This window comes from Labeo rohita, chromosome 1, assembly GCF_022985175.1.
Source record: "Labeo rohita strain BAU-BD-2019 chromosome 1, IGBB_LRoh.1.0, whole genome shotgun sequence".
Lineage (NCBI taxonomy): Eukaryota > Metazoa > Chordata > Actinopteri > Cypriniformes > Cyprinidae > Labeo > Labeo rohita.
Genome location: NC_066869.1, coordinates 5,155,203 through 5,167,805, shown reverse-complemented (window position 1 = coordinate 5,167,805; position 12,603 = coordinate 5,155,203). Strand labels below are relative to the sequence as shown.

Below are 12,603 nucleotides of genomic sequence, written 5' to 3'. Positions count from 1 at the left end.
AACAACAACAACTACAACAACTGTATAAGAAGGATAACAATCAATAAATACAACCATTTTGTAAAAAGACAATAAAACAATTATTTTTCCCCTGTGGTGGAATCAGTAAAACTTTGTCAGGACAAAACCCTTAACTACTAAAATCAGTAGAGTGCTTTATTACCCGTCAAATAAACCATGAAGAACTAACAACAACAAACAGCATTAGAGAGAAGACAAATCGACAGACCTAAGTTTGTCATAGATGGTATGCGTCCAACATTTCCCAGTGATTCATCCATCCATCCAGCTGAACAAATCCATTCCGAATGTGTATTTAAGACACTTGTGATGACTGAATTATTTTTGGTCAGGTGGACAAAATTAAGCTGAAAATGAAAAACAAACAGACATTGTGAGACATTTCACACATTAGGGAAAAGAATTTGTTCTTGTTCCACAACATAATTACAAACATCTTAAGCATGAATTATGATTTATACTGTGTAAAAAAAAAAGAGGCATAAGCAAACCCTGCTGAAAACACAGCATTTGCTGGTAGGTATGTTTTGATGCTGGGATGATGCTTTTATGCTGCAAACCAGCATCTAAACATACCTACCAGCAAATGCTGTTTTTTTTTTTTTTTTGTTTTTTTTTTTTTTTCCCTACCAGGGAAAGTAATAAAAGAATATAAATCACATTTGTTCTGACTTTGTACTATTACTAAAAAACGTAAAATGGTAGATGAACACCATTTGAACACCAGAGTATGAACTGGAAATATACAGCTTTCAAAATTGAACGAATCTCTATTGTAACGCTATATTTTGAATATCTTTTAGTGATTTCCAAAATACTTAATTTTGTTCCGCAGTGGAAGGAACGTTTTAATAAAACAATAAAAATTGGGCCATTTCATCACCAGCGGACTGTGATTGGATCGTTCGTCCACCTCGAGCAGGTTTAGTATCCAATAATATTTTCGATCCAGTAGATGTCAGTGTGAGTTAGTGTTACAACAAACCTGATCACAAACTACTCTCTTCAACATCCCGGGCCATAAATATTTTCCTTTTTACTGTTGTTGTATTTTTATTTCTTAACGGGTTTAGAGACGGTGTCATTTGTAAAATGCCCATCGAATGAAACCGACCAAAGAATTAGAAGCGCAATCAAAAGTACCTGTAGATGTGAACACAGGTGTGATGTGGTGAAATTCAATCGCGCCTGCAGCGTACTGAGATCAGATGAGAAAACCCCACAGTAAACTACACGTCTGTAGTTCTGATTTACCTCGTGAAAACCAGATACAACCGTGTTTCACGGGGGAATACGTCTCCTCATCAAAACACACGGGACTACCTTATATTTATGGAAATAGGCATTTGAGTTAAAATAAACTTCCTTCAGGAGTTTCATGTCTTGCGGTGTTCTTTGACGGGCTGCAGTGGTTTTCGTTTTGATCTGTCAGAGATCATGCATTGGGGTTCAGATCTTTGGGTAAGTTTATTCTTCACTTCACAAGCAAACAGGTGTGTGTGTGTGTGTGTGTGTGTGTGTGTGTGATTAAGTGTGCTTCAAGTTGAAGTGTTTATAGACCGACCTTACACAACTTTTCCTGACACTTTCATTATTACTATGCTGACATTTTTTTAAGTGAAGGGCAGTCATGATAACAGTTTGACGATTTAAAACTTACTTGTCCGAAATTATATTATAGTGACATCACCGCCTAAATGTATAATTAATGTAGATTTAAATATTGTCAGTCTCTACGATTGTCAGTGTTTTAGATTTTTAGATTTTGGATTCAAAAACTGTACAGACGAAGGTGAACGCATTCTTACTACTAAATCGTTTGTTTAATAAGGACACTGAATGTTAATGTTGATCATTTATGAATGTTTAACCATTGTGACCTAAAAAGTGTAATTGTGATATTGAAACCATGTATCACTAAGTTTCATTTGAAATAATAAAAAATGATTAAATAAATATTATTATTAATAATAAAGTGGTGTAAATTAAAAGCGCGCTAGACGTAGGTATTAAGGGGTGCACAACGCAACAAACTGAAACAAACTAACAAAAAATCAATAAAGCTTTATTACTCAAATTTGTTGTGGTTTTCCCATGCTAGCCTTAATAGTGGCTTAGTTGGAACTGTTGCAAGAGCATGATTCCTAGTCCACTTCTCATTTTATATGTTTATGGAGAAATGTAAATGGCACAGCATTGTTTTTTTGTTTTGTTTTATGTTTGCCTATATTTATATTATTATTTATTCCTTAAGTCATGTGACAGCTTCACTGTGATTTCCTTTCACTGTCTGAGGTTTTACTAGTGCAGGTTAGACTGGTTTAGGGAACCACTGGTCTTCGTCATCATCTGAACAGCACTAAAGATCTCCATTGCTTTGGAATGATTTCTGGACCAACAAGACGTAGATCAGTGAGCTCACACAACCTTCCCATTAAAGTAGATACATGTCTAATGAATGTAAACACGAAAATGAACAAGAAAAGTATATACTCTCTCTCTCTCTCTCTCTTTTTTTTATGGCAAAAAAAAGTTAAGGTAAAGTTAGGTTATAATATTTATAATTAGCTGTATTTAAAAACAGTAGTAGTTGCGTGAATTCATGCTGAATCTACGTGTGTCACGTGACCCATCAGATCAGGTCGTCTTGTCACTACTAGTGTGAAGTAGATCGACCCGTCAAGCTAGTTTGAGAGTTGCATGTGGGAAAAAGAGCAATACACTCGTTGCACCACACCTAACACACCTATCCTGACGCCGGAATGTTCTGCATACCACAAACACACACACACGCTCAGAAATCTGTGTATCTTGTTTGCAGGATCAGCATGATGTGATCGAGAGACACACTCAGAGCGGACTGGATCTGCTGGAGCGATATGTGAAGTTTGTCAAAGAGAGAGCTGAGATCGAGCAGAACTATGCCAAACAGCTCAGGCAAGACACTGCTTTGTGTTTGTACAGTGTAAATCAGAGGTTTTGATGCCACAAACCCCCAAAAATCTTCATCCTCACACATGAGTCTCCCATTCTGAAGTTTAAAAGAAGCAATGTATTTTCATAAATAAACACCCAGTTTATGCTACAGAAAAGTTAATTTTGAAAACGTGTGCAAAAATAATAGAGAAATATTTCGTTTCTATTATGTTTAATTATTTTCTACGCACTGTTGTACTGTAGTGTTTGTTTTATATGTCAGTATTTTTTTTATCTGAATCATTTTAATAGATTTTAAGTTATTTTAGTAATTTATATATATATATATTTTGTTTTATTTCTATTTTTCATTTTTACAGTACTTTTTTTCCTGTACATTTTTCTATAGACTCCCTGATGAAAGAGCATTGGCTCATTAATATTAATTAGCTCACAAAACCGAATGCTCAGCACATCACCACTTTAATTCTTCCTGAATTCACATCATTTTTTTTGTCAAATCAACAGAAATTATGTTGTATTGTCATATAAAGGTGACAGAATTGTCTCTCTCTCTCTCTCTATTTATATATATATATATATATATATATATATAATTTTTTTCTTCATGTACGCAGTGAATTGTTGAAGTGGTATATGATCTTGTGTTCTTGAAGGCCCCTGGTGCTCAGGGTTAACATGATTCTCCATGGTTTTACCTGTTTTGTGTGTTTTTCCCTGAAGGAACCTCACTAAAAAATATTCCAGACGAGGCGTCAAAGAAGATCAGGATGCAAAGTGAGTCGATTAGGCAAAGCCTCACTGCTGTTTATCTGCATGCTTCTCAACTGTTCTGAGTCGAATTAAGATATTTCTGGTATTTCCGACAAAGCCGCTTGTTTTCAGACTTTATTGTTAACCAAAAGAGGTAGTATTCAAGGTATTAAATTAACCAAAAATAATTTTGTGAATTCAAGTTTGAGGATGTTCCGACAAGGTTCTCTCAAATTTATGAACAAATGTCAGTAGAATGTTTGTTCAAAGTTATCTGGTCTTTAATAATGTTCTTAAAACATTAGCACAAAACATTATTTATACAGCAATCCTGGAATGTTTATTCTGAAAAATTTAAGCTGGACATCTGTCTAATGTTTCATAAACATTGCTACTTACTACTTTCAGGTGGCTCGGAGAACACTCAGAAGTTGCCGTAACGTTTCTGAAAATAATAAAAATTTTCTTAACGTTTTTCTCAAACATTCACATAACCGAGAAAAAGTATTGTTAAAACATTTTAAAAATGGAATGTTTTGAACATTAACAAAATAACATTTTCATAACTTAATGGGAACGTTAGCAGAACATTCTTAGAACTTCTCTTTGATAGCTGGCTGTATGTTCCTCAGTAAAACAATGTTTACTATCCCGTGGCAGAAGCACAGATCTTCATCAGCATGTTGTTGACTGTTTCTGCAGGCCGACCAATCAGCAGGCGTTTCAGGACGTGCTGAACGAGCTGAACGATTACGCAGCTCAAAGGGAGCAGCTGTCCGAGAACATGACAGTGAAAATCTGTGTGGAGCTCAGCAAAAACCTGCAGGAGCTGCGACAGGAGCGCAAGAACGTGAGCGAGAGACCGAAATCACACTCATTGCACATCAGACTGTCATAACTTGCAGAATATCTTTACTTTTCATAATGTTGAGCTTTAATGAGATGCTGATTGTGAATCTGGTTTCTCTATTGCAGTATCTCGGTGATATTAAGAAAGCTCAGCAGAACCTGGAGAGCAGCTTCAAACTGCTGGAGACTGTGAGTGAATGTGTGATCGTCTCGCTGTAGACATGATCAGGGTTATTGTAGTTTTGAACTCCTAAAATAGTTTGTACACTAATTGCGCTTTAGTTTTGCATGGTTATTGTAGTTAACTAAAACTAAATATAAAAATATGGATACAATGTAAATTAAAAAAGCTTAAACCTATCTTTTTTCAGTTGACAATGCAACAGTTCTTATTTTAATTTAGATTGACATGTTGTACTAAAATAACTACAACAAAAATAAAAATATTAAATAATAATGAATTATAAATATTAAAACTATGAAGTAATAAATTAATATTATTACTAAAACCATTATTGTGTTAAATTCATGTATTAAATAAATAAAAAGAACACACAGCAATATCACTATACTTGACTAACTTGAACTAAAATCAAAAATGAAAACCAACAATATAAACGTTAAAAATTGAACACTAAAACATCACTGGTTTTGCAGTAGTATTTAATATTTCAAGACTTGTCCGTTTTGTCAGTTAAATGACATTTAACGGTATGAAGGTTATGAAAGAGACTAGGTTATTGAAATGTTTGCAATATAATGTGGATGGAAAAACTAAAACTAATTAGTTTATGCTCCTTTTTTAAAAATTTGGTTCATTTATGAGTCATGAAAATTTATTTTAGTGTTCAATCATGTTAGTTTTTGTTTTCAGTAAATTTTCTAACTGTAATTGTAAAAACTGACTTGTTGCACAAAAACACAACAATATATCACAGCACCAGATTTGATTGTGACTGATGGATTTTTCTTATTGATTAAATATGTTCGAAATCATAACGAGGGCTATAAAATCTGAAACATTTACAATGTGCTGTGGATCAAAAGCTAAAACTGATTCATGGACATTTTCTATTGGTCGGTTCATATGCAGAGTAAAAAACGTTTTGAGAAGGAATGGAAAGAAGCAGAGAAAGCCAATCAGCAGACAGAGAAAGTCCAGCAGGACCCCAACGCCACTAAACCAGATGTAGACAAGGTACGACACGCTCCTTCAACACACCTGATTATGCTTCATGCATCGTGGGTAACAGACGCTGTGTGTACTTGTGTGTATGTTTTAGGCCAAACAGCACGCTCACTTCCGCGTGCACTTAGCGGACGAGTGTAAGAACGAATACGCTTCACAGCTCCAGAAATACAACATGGAACAGAACAACTTCTACTACGTCGAGATCCCGTTTGTGTATAAGGTGAGTGATTGTCTGCTGTCATCAGTGAGATAATCAGCCTGACTGGAATATTATAAGCTGTACTTCCTGTCTGTCGCTGACAGAAGCTGCAGGAAATGGAGGAGCGGCGCATCCGGATGTTAGCCGACGGTTACGTGCAGTTCTCCGAAACCGAGAAGAACGTCCTGCCCAACATCAACAAGTGTTTGGACACGATCATCTCCACCGGGAGGAACATCAATGAGAAACAAGTGCGCACACACACACACACACACACACACACACACATCAGGTTTCCCTGCAGTCTGCATGGAAAGATCACAGTGTATGTCTTTAGCCAGCCTGAAGAAGTTCATGAACGCTGACAGTAATTTGACGTGAGCTGATAGGAGCTGCAGGAATGTGTGAGTCTGGTCATGTGGCTGTACATCATTCCACTGTTATGCACAATCACATCTCTCCAGTTCACATTTACTGACATTGTTACTATTTCCTGAAACTGTGGTGACTTTAAATCAAATCAGATCTTTAGATCAATAAGTCAATTATTAAAATAAAAAGGGGTTTGATTATAATAAAGAAAACAATTGATTTAAATAGAAAAATTTGAAAATCAGTAAAATTGGATTACAGTAAATGCACATTTGACTAGAATAAATGCTAAAAAAAAAATGCTTAAAAGAAACAAATACAAAATTATTCAAATGGATTTGGAAAATTTAATTAAAATAAATAAAAATATTTGATGAAAATAAATGATAGATTAAAATACTTAAAATGTATACAAAATGTTAAAATAGGTAAAATGTGTTTTAAATAAACTAAATACACTTTGATTAAAAACAAATGCTTAAAATGTTTGATTAAAATTAACAACAAAAAAATACTTAAAATAAGTGGATTTTATTTAGATTGGTTAGTATAAATAAGTGGATAAAAATAATTTCATTTAAATGCATTTGTGACTCTGGACCACAAAACCAGTCATACGGACCGGTGCTGAAAAAAAGATTTCCATTGATGTATGGTTTTTTGGGACAATATTTGGACAAGATACAACTATTTGAAAATCTGGAATCTGAGGGTGCAGAAAAAAATATAAATAAATTAAAAAAATAATAATTATATATATTGAGAAAATCAACTTTAAAGTTGTCCAAATGAAGTTCTTAGCAATGCATATTACAAATCAAAAATGAAGTAAGTTTTGATATTTATGGTAGCAAATTTACTAAATTAAAAAAAAAAAAATCTTCATGGAACATGATCTTTACGTAATATCCTTTAAGTAAAAATCAAGTTCACTTTCAGAACAAAATTTACAGACTCACCCCCTTGTCATGCAAGATGTTCATGTCTTTCTAAAGAAATTATGTTACTTGAGGAAAACATTTCAGGATTTTTCTTCATATAATGGACTGATATGGTGCCCCGAATTTGAATTTCCAAAATACAGTTTAAATGAGGCTTCTTCTTCTTATCTAGTGAAATCATTGGTTATTTCCTAAAAAAAATTACAATTTATATACTTTTTAACCTCAAATGCTCATCTTGTCTAGCTTTGTGATTCACATGCGTACTCCGGTTCAGCACAATCTCATTTACTTCAAAATCATCCTACATTGCTGCAGAAGTACTGACCCAGTGTTTACAAAGTAAATGTGCATAGAAGGTCAAATGCTCTTTACAAAAAATAAAAAATAAACAAAACAGTGTAATAAAACAGTGATGTAGGACGATTTTGAAGTTGGAGGAGAGAATGAGATGGGAGTTTTTCGTAAGTGTGTTGAACCGGAATGCACAGAGTTCACATGTGCATCGCAGAGATGAGACAAGATGAGCATTCGAGGTTAAAAGGTTTATAAATTGTAGCAATTGTTTAAAGGCCTTTGGAGCCGCATTTAAACTGCATTTTTGAAGTTCAAACTTGGGGAACCAGATCAGTCCATTATATGGAGAACATTCCTGAAATGTTTTCCTCAAGTAACGTAATTTCTTTTCGACTTAAAGAAAAGACATGAACATCTTGGATGACAAGGGGGTGAGTAAATTATCTGTACATTTTAGTTCTGCAAGTGAACTTCTCCTTTAATATCCAGTTTTTTTGTCATAAAAGAAAAATTAATCATTTTGATCCATAAACTGTATTTTGCTACAAATATACCCGTGCTACTTAAGACTGGTTTTGTGGTCCAGGGTCACGTTTGATTAAATGACTGCGGACTCTAATCAGAGCACAGTTTGAGACGCCACTGAGATCTCTTCTGAAACCCTTAAGGACACGCAAGACATCACTGGTGTCTTTTTCTCAGGAGAAGCAGCAGTTTCAGCCTGATCTCTGTTCTGCTGAAACAACTGAGACAATCAGGATCTAATATGTGATTTTTTTTTTTTTACTTTCCTTTCTTTTTTTTCTCTTCATTCCTGCTCTGTATGAAAAATAAGTCAATGGTAGCAGTGCAGAGAGATTTGCCATCTTGATGTGGTGTTGTTGTGTTTGTAGGACACTCTGGCTCTCATAGAGCAGCATAAAACGGGCGCGAAGCCTCCTGCCGACGTGGAGTTTGAGGATTACAGTCAGGTAGTCAGAGCTCCCGCATCTGACAACCAGCCGAAAGTCCGCATCAAACAGCTGTTCCACAAGAAAAACAAGGTACGCACACAGAGTACTGCCATCAGCACACTGGCCTCAGATGGGCACATGGTGAAACAGAACACACCAAATTAAGATGAGTTTATATATGATGTGTTTATGTAAATATACATGTATTTACATTTGTGCATGTGTCTGAAGTTTCAGGTGACATCTCCTGATAAGAACACGGTGAGCAGCTTTACGCATAATGTTTTGTGTTTTGTTTTTTTGTTTTTTGTATACTGTTTTATACTGTTTATAAGTGATACAATTCCGGTGCATGATCTTGCATGGGGTCACTGCGGTCAAATTTGTGCGTACAGATCACAAACAAATCATGACTCATCAGTAACTTTCAATCTAACATTTGTACGGGGGTTTTTGATGTAAGATTACGTATGCTAAGAGTATGTTCTCTCAGGTGAGGGAGTGGTCAGTCTGAGCGTTTAGTGTGTGGAGTATTGATGTTTCTGTGTGTGTTTGTGAAGCCACCATCGTTGGAGGATCTCTCTCGTCTCCCACTGGATCAGAGGAGGAGGCGTCTGCAGGAGAAGATCGATGACATTCAGAAGGAGCTGCAGAGAGAGACGGACCAGAGGTACATCACCGCCTCACTGAACACCTTTACATGCCACAAATCATACAACCAGTAACCCACAACACGTCAGCGACCATGTTCGTGTGACTTAAAAAAAAATGGTCTTGGCTTAAAGGATAAGTCCACTTCCAGAACAAAGATATACATATAACGTACTCACCCCCTTGTCATTCAGGATGTCCATGTCTTTTCTTTCATCAGTTGATAAGAAGTTCTGTTTCTTGAGGAAAACATGTCAGGAATGTTCTCCATATAGTGGACTTCAATGGTGCGTGTGAGTTTGATCTTCCAAAATGCAGTTTAAAACAAAGCTCTAAACAATCCCAGATGAGGAAGAAGGGTCTTGTCTAGCGAAACAATCAGTTATTTTCAAAACAAATTGACAATTTATATACTTTCTAACCTCAAATGCTTGATTCTCTGCAATGCACATGTGCACTCTGGTTCAGTACAGTTAGGGTATGTCTAAAACCTCCCATCTCATTTTCTGCTCCAACTTCAAAATTGTCCTACATTGCCGTTTTACCTTCTTGTGTAAAGGGTATTTGATCTTTGCATGTTCACTTTGTAAACACTGGGTCGGTACTTCTGCAGCAATGTAGGGCAGTTTTAAAGTTGGAGGAAAAAACGAGATGGGAGTTTTTAGGCATACCCTAACTGTATTGAACCGGAGTGCACAGAGTTCACATGTGCATCACACAGAATAGACGACAAGAGTTTGAGGTTAAAAAGTATAGAAAATAACCGATCGTTTCTGGGATTATTTAGAGCCCTTTACAGCTGCATTTAAACTGCATTTTGGAGGCATCATAGAAGTCCACTATATGGAGAACATTCCTGAAATGTTTTCCTGAAGAAACATATTTTTTTTACGACTGAATAAAGAAAGATGCAAACATCTTGGATGACAAGGGGGTAAATTATCTATACATTTTTATTCTGGAAGTGAGCTACTCTTTTAAGCATTGTCAAGTTCATTCACTCCAGCTACACTGATCCCATTTCCATGACTGCTGATGCACTACAGCCATGTTCACTCTCTGAAGTTTCAGGAGCGATAATTGTAATTATCAATAATTGCAATGATTGATTGTCACTCTAGCAATGTTTGGATAACTTATGCCTTTGGTATCTGCTATTTTTGACCAAAGTTATAATACAGCAACCAAGAACTTGTGTTCAGTGATTTTAACCGAACCACTGTCGACAGTGCTGTCGCATTTCATTTACGTCTGTAAGGCTGCTTGACATAGCACGCTCTTCAAGGGTTGCCATGTCCGCTTATTATAAGCGACACTTTCTGTGACTAATGAAACTAGCAGATCCTGAGAATCCTGCAGTTCACATTAACACTTTTACTCCGTCTGTCTGTCCGTCCATCAGTGAGGCTCTGATGAGGATGAAGGGCGTTTATGAGCAGAACTCTCAGCTCGGAGATCCGTCCAGCCTTCAGCCTCAGATCACACAGACCGCTCATAACATCGCCAAACTGAGAGGAGAGCTCAACAAATACCAGGTACACACACATGTTTGTTTTTGTGAATTGTGGGGACTTTCCATAGACTTCTATAGTTTTTATACTGACCAAACAATGTTGTCTATCCCCTAACTCAACCCTAACCCTAATCCTAGCCCTCACAGAAAACATGTTTGCATCGTTACACTTTCAGATAAACATCATTGACTATTTTTAATCATTTTTTAAGTTGTGGGGAGCGGCCTGCAATGTCAAAAATTTCAGGTTTTACTATCCTTGTGGGGACATTTGGTCCCCACAGTGTAGCAAAAACAAGTACACACGTTTGTTTTACACATGTAGCATTTAGACACATATAAACACACGTGTGTTCTGCAGGTCCAGCTCACTGAAGCCGGCGGTGGGACGCTGCAACGTTATCCTGCCAGGTTGGTCTGTCAGCAAACATGTCTGTCTTTATGTGGGATTGTGTGTGTTTTGAAAACATGACTTGGGGTTTTATCTGAGATGCGTTTGCTTACATCACAGTGTGATTTTAACTGCTTTCACATGTGTGCAGTTCAGAGTATATCGCTGTGCTGAGCGAGTCCAGTGTGTCTCCGTCAGAGAACATCTACGAATGTGATTTTGATGAGGACTTTGACATCGACGTGCCCATTGGCCAGTGCAAAGCGCTCTATGACTTTGACGGTGAGCTGCTCTCTTTTATGCACTTATGTTAATGTTTAGTAAAGGCTAAGATCGGTCCGTGAGCATCTGCGTTTGCGTGTGTGTGTTTCAGGGAGCAGCGAAGGTGCCATATCCATGCGTGTGGGCGAGCAGCTGAGTCTGATGCAGGAGGATCAGGGCGACGGATGGGTCCGAGTCCAGAGGGCCAATGGAGACGAGGGATACGTGCCGGCGTCCTACATCCAGACCATCTGATCGCACCTTTATCCTCCATCACAAACAGCTGATAGCGTGTTTTATGGGAGCGTGAGCTGCGCTCGTGTGACTCCGCCAACTCTTGTGTTTTTTATGTTACGGGGAGTGTTTTTACTTTAAGTTGCATGTTTTTGATTTCTTCCTTTTCTGTCAGTGTGCCTTATGCTGCTTCTGGTGTTTTCCTGCACATTTGTAGTTTTAAAATGGACTTTGGTGGACTTTTCTGTTGCGTTTGGTCATTATTGCATGTAGAAGCCTTCAGCTGTCGTTGTAATGTCATGAAGTATAAATACAGTCAAGGGTGTCCAAACGTATGCTAAATGATTGCCATATTTATTTTCAAGATCCGTTCAACCCAAAAACAATAACTACGACAATATAGAAGCGTCCACACGATATCAATAAGTGCGTCTGCCACTTTAAATGCTCGAGTACAACAGTGAAGGTCAGGATTTTCATTAAGTAATACATTAAATTTGGATTTGTGTTACCTTATTATAAACGATCAGAACACGTGGAATATATAACATTTTTTTGGTGTGGGTTCATTCTGTGATATTGATGTATATTGTCAAATTTCTCCTTTTGTGGTCCAAAAATGAAAGAAAGACTTACATCATTAGAACACCAGTGTGAGCAAATGATGACATAATGTTAATGTTTTTGGGTGAACTATCCCATTAAGGCTTGTTCATGCCAGGAATGATCACTATAAAGATATACTGCCTGTTTGTAAACGCTCTGTTGATGAAATCTGCCGCTTTAAACGCTGAGGTCTTCTCATTGGCGATAAGTGTTTTTATCATTTTTGGACATGATTCCTCAGTGTGATTATCATTATAGTCGTGTGGACTTCCTCATTCTCATTGAATTAGAATGATAATGAGAACTTTACAGGTAGTTATTGTTCTTAGAGTGAACTGGCCTTAAGGTATTTAAAAAAATTTATTTTAATTTCAAACTCAAGAATGTTTAAAATGACATACATGTCATACATATACACACACAGATGTGACGG

The 12,603-nt window shown here is 36.6% G+C and overlaps 1 protein-coding gene across 1 annotated transcript; it reads left to right on the top strand.

Annotated features, from left to right (window-relative positions):
• Nucleotides 1–995: 995 nt before the first annotated feature.
• trip10b (thyroid hormone receptor interactor 10b) lies at nt 996–11,990 on the top strand. Its single transcript, XM_051107896.1, has 15 exons — nt 996–1,482; nt 2,843–2,958; nt 3,682–3,735; nt 4,414–4,561; nt 4,687–4,749; nt 5,654–5,758; nt 5,844–5,972; nt 6,056–6,202; nt 8,455–8,604; nt 8,746–8,775; nt 9,075–9,184; nt 10,568–10,700; nt 11,040–11,089; nt 11,221–11,351; nt 11,443–11,990. The coding sequence occupies exons 1-15, from the start codon at nt 1,459–1,461 to the stop codon at nt 11,583–11,585; spliced, it is 1,533 nt and encodes a 510-aa protein (XP_050963853.1). The 5' UTR covers nt 996–1,458; the 3' UTR covers nt 11,586–11,990.
• Nucleotides 11,991–12,603: the final 613 nt, after the last annotated feature.

Bases quoted from the DNA above. Each gene is read 5' to 3' on its own strand.
- trip10b (XM_051107896.1), top strand. From the start codon at position 1,459: ATGCATTGGGGTTCAGATCTTTGG. The intron at 5,759-5,843 runs GTACGACACGCT...TGTATGTTTTAG, and splicing joins CTAAACCAGATGTAGACAAG to GCCAAACAGCACGCTCACTT. The intron at 5,973-6,055 runs GTGAGTGATTGT...TGTCGCTGACAG, and splicing joins AGATCCCGTTTGTGTATAAG to AAGCTGCAGGAAATGGAGGA.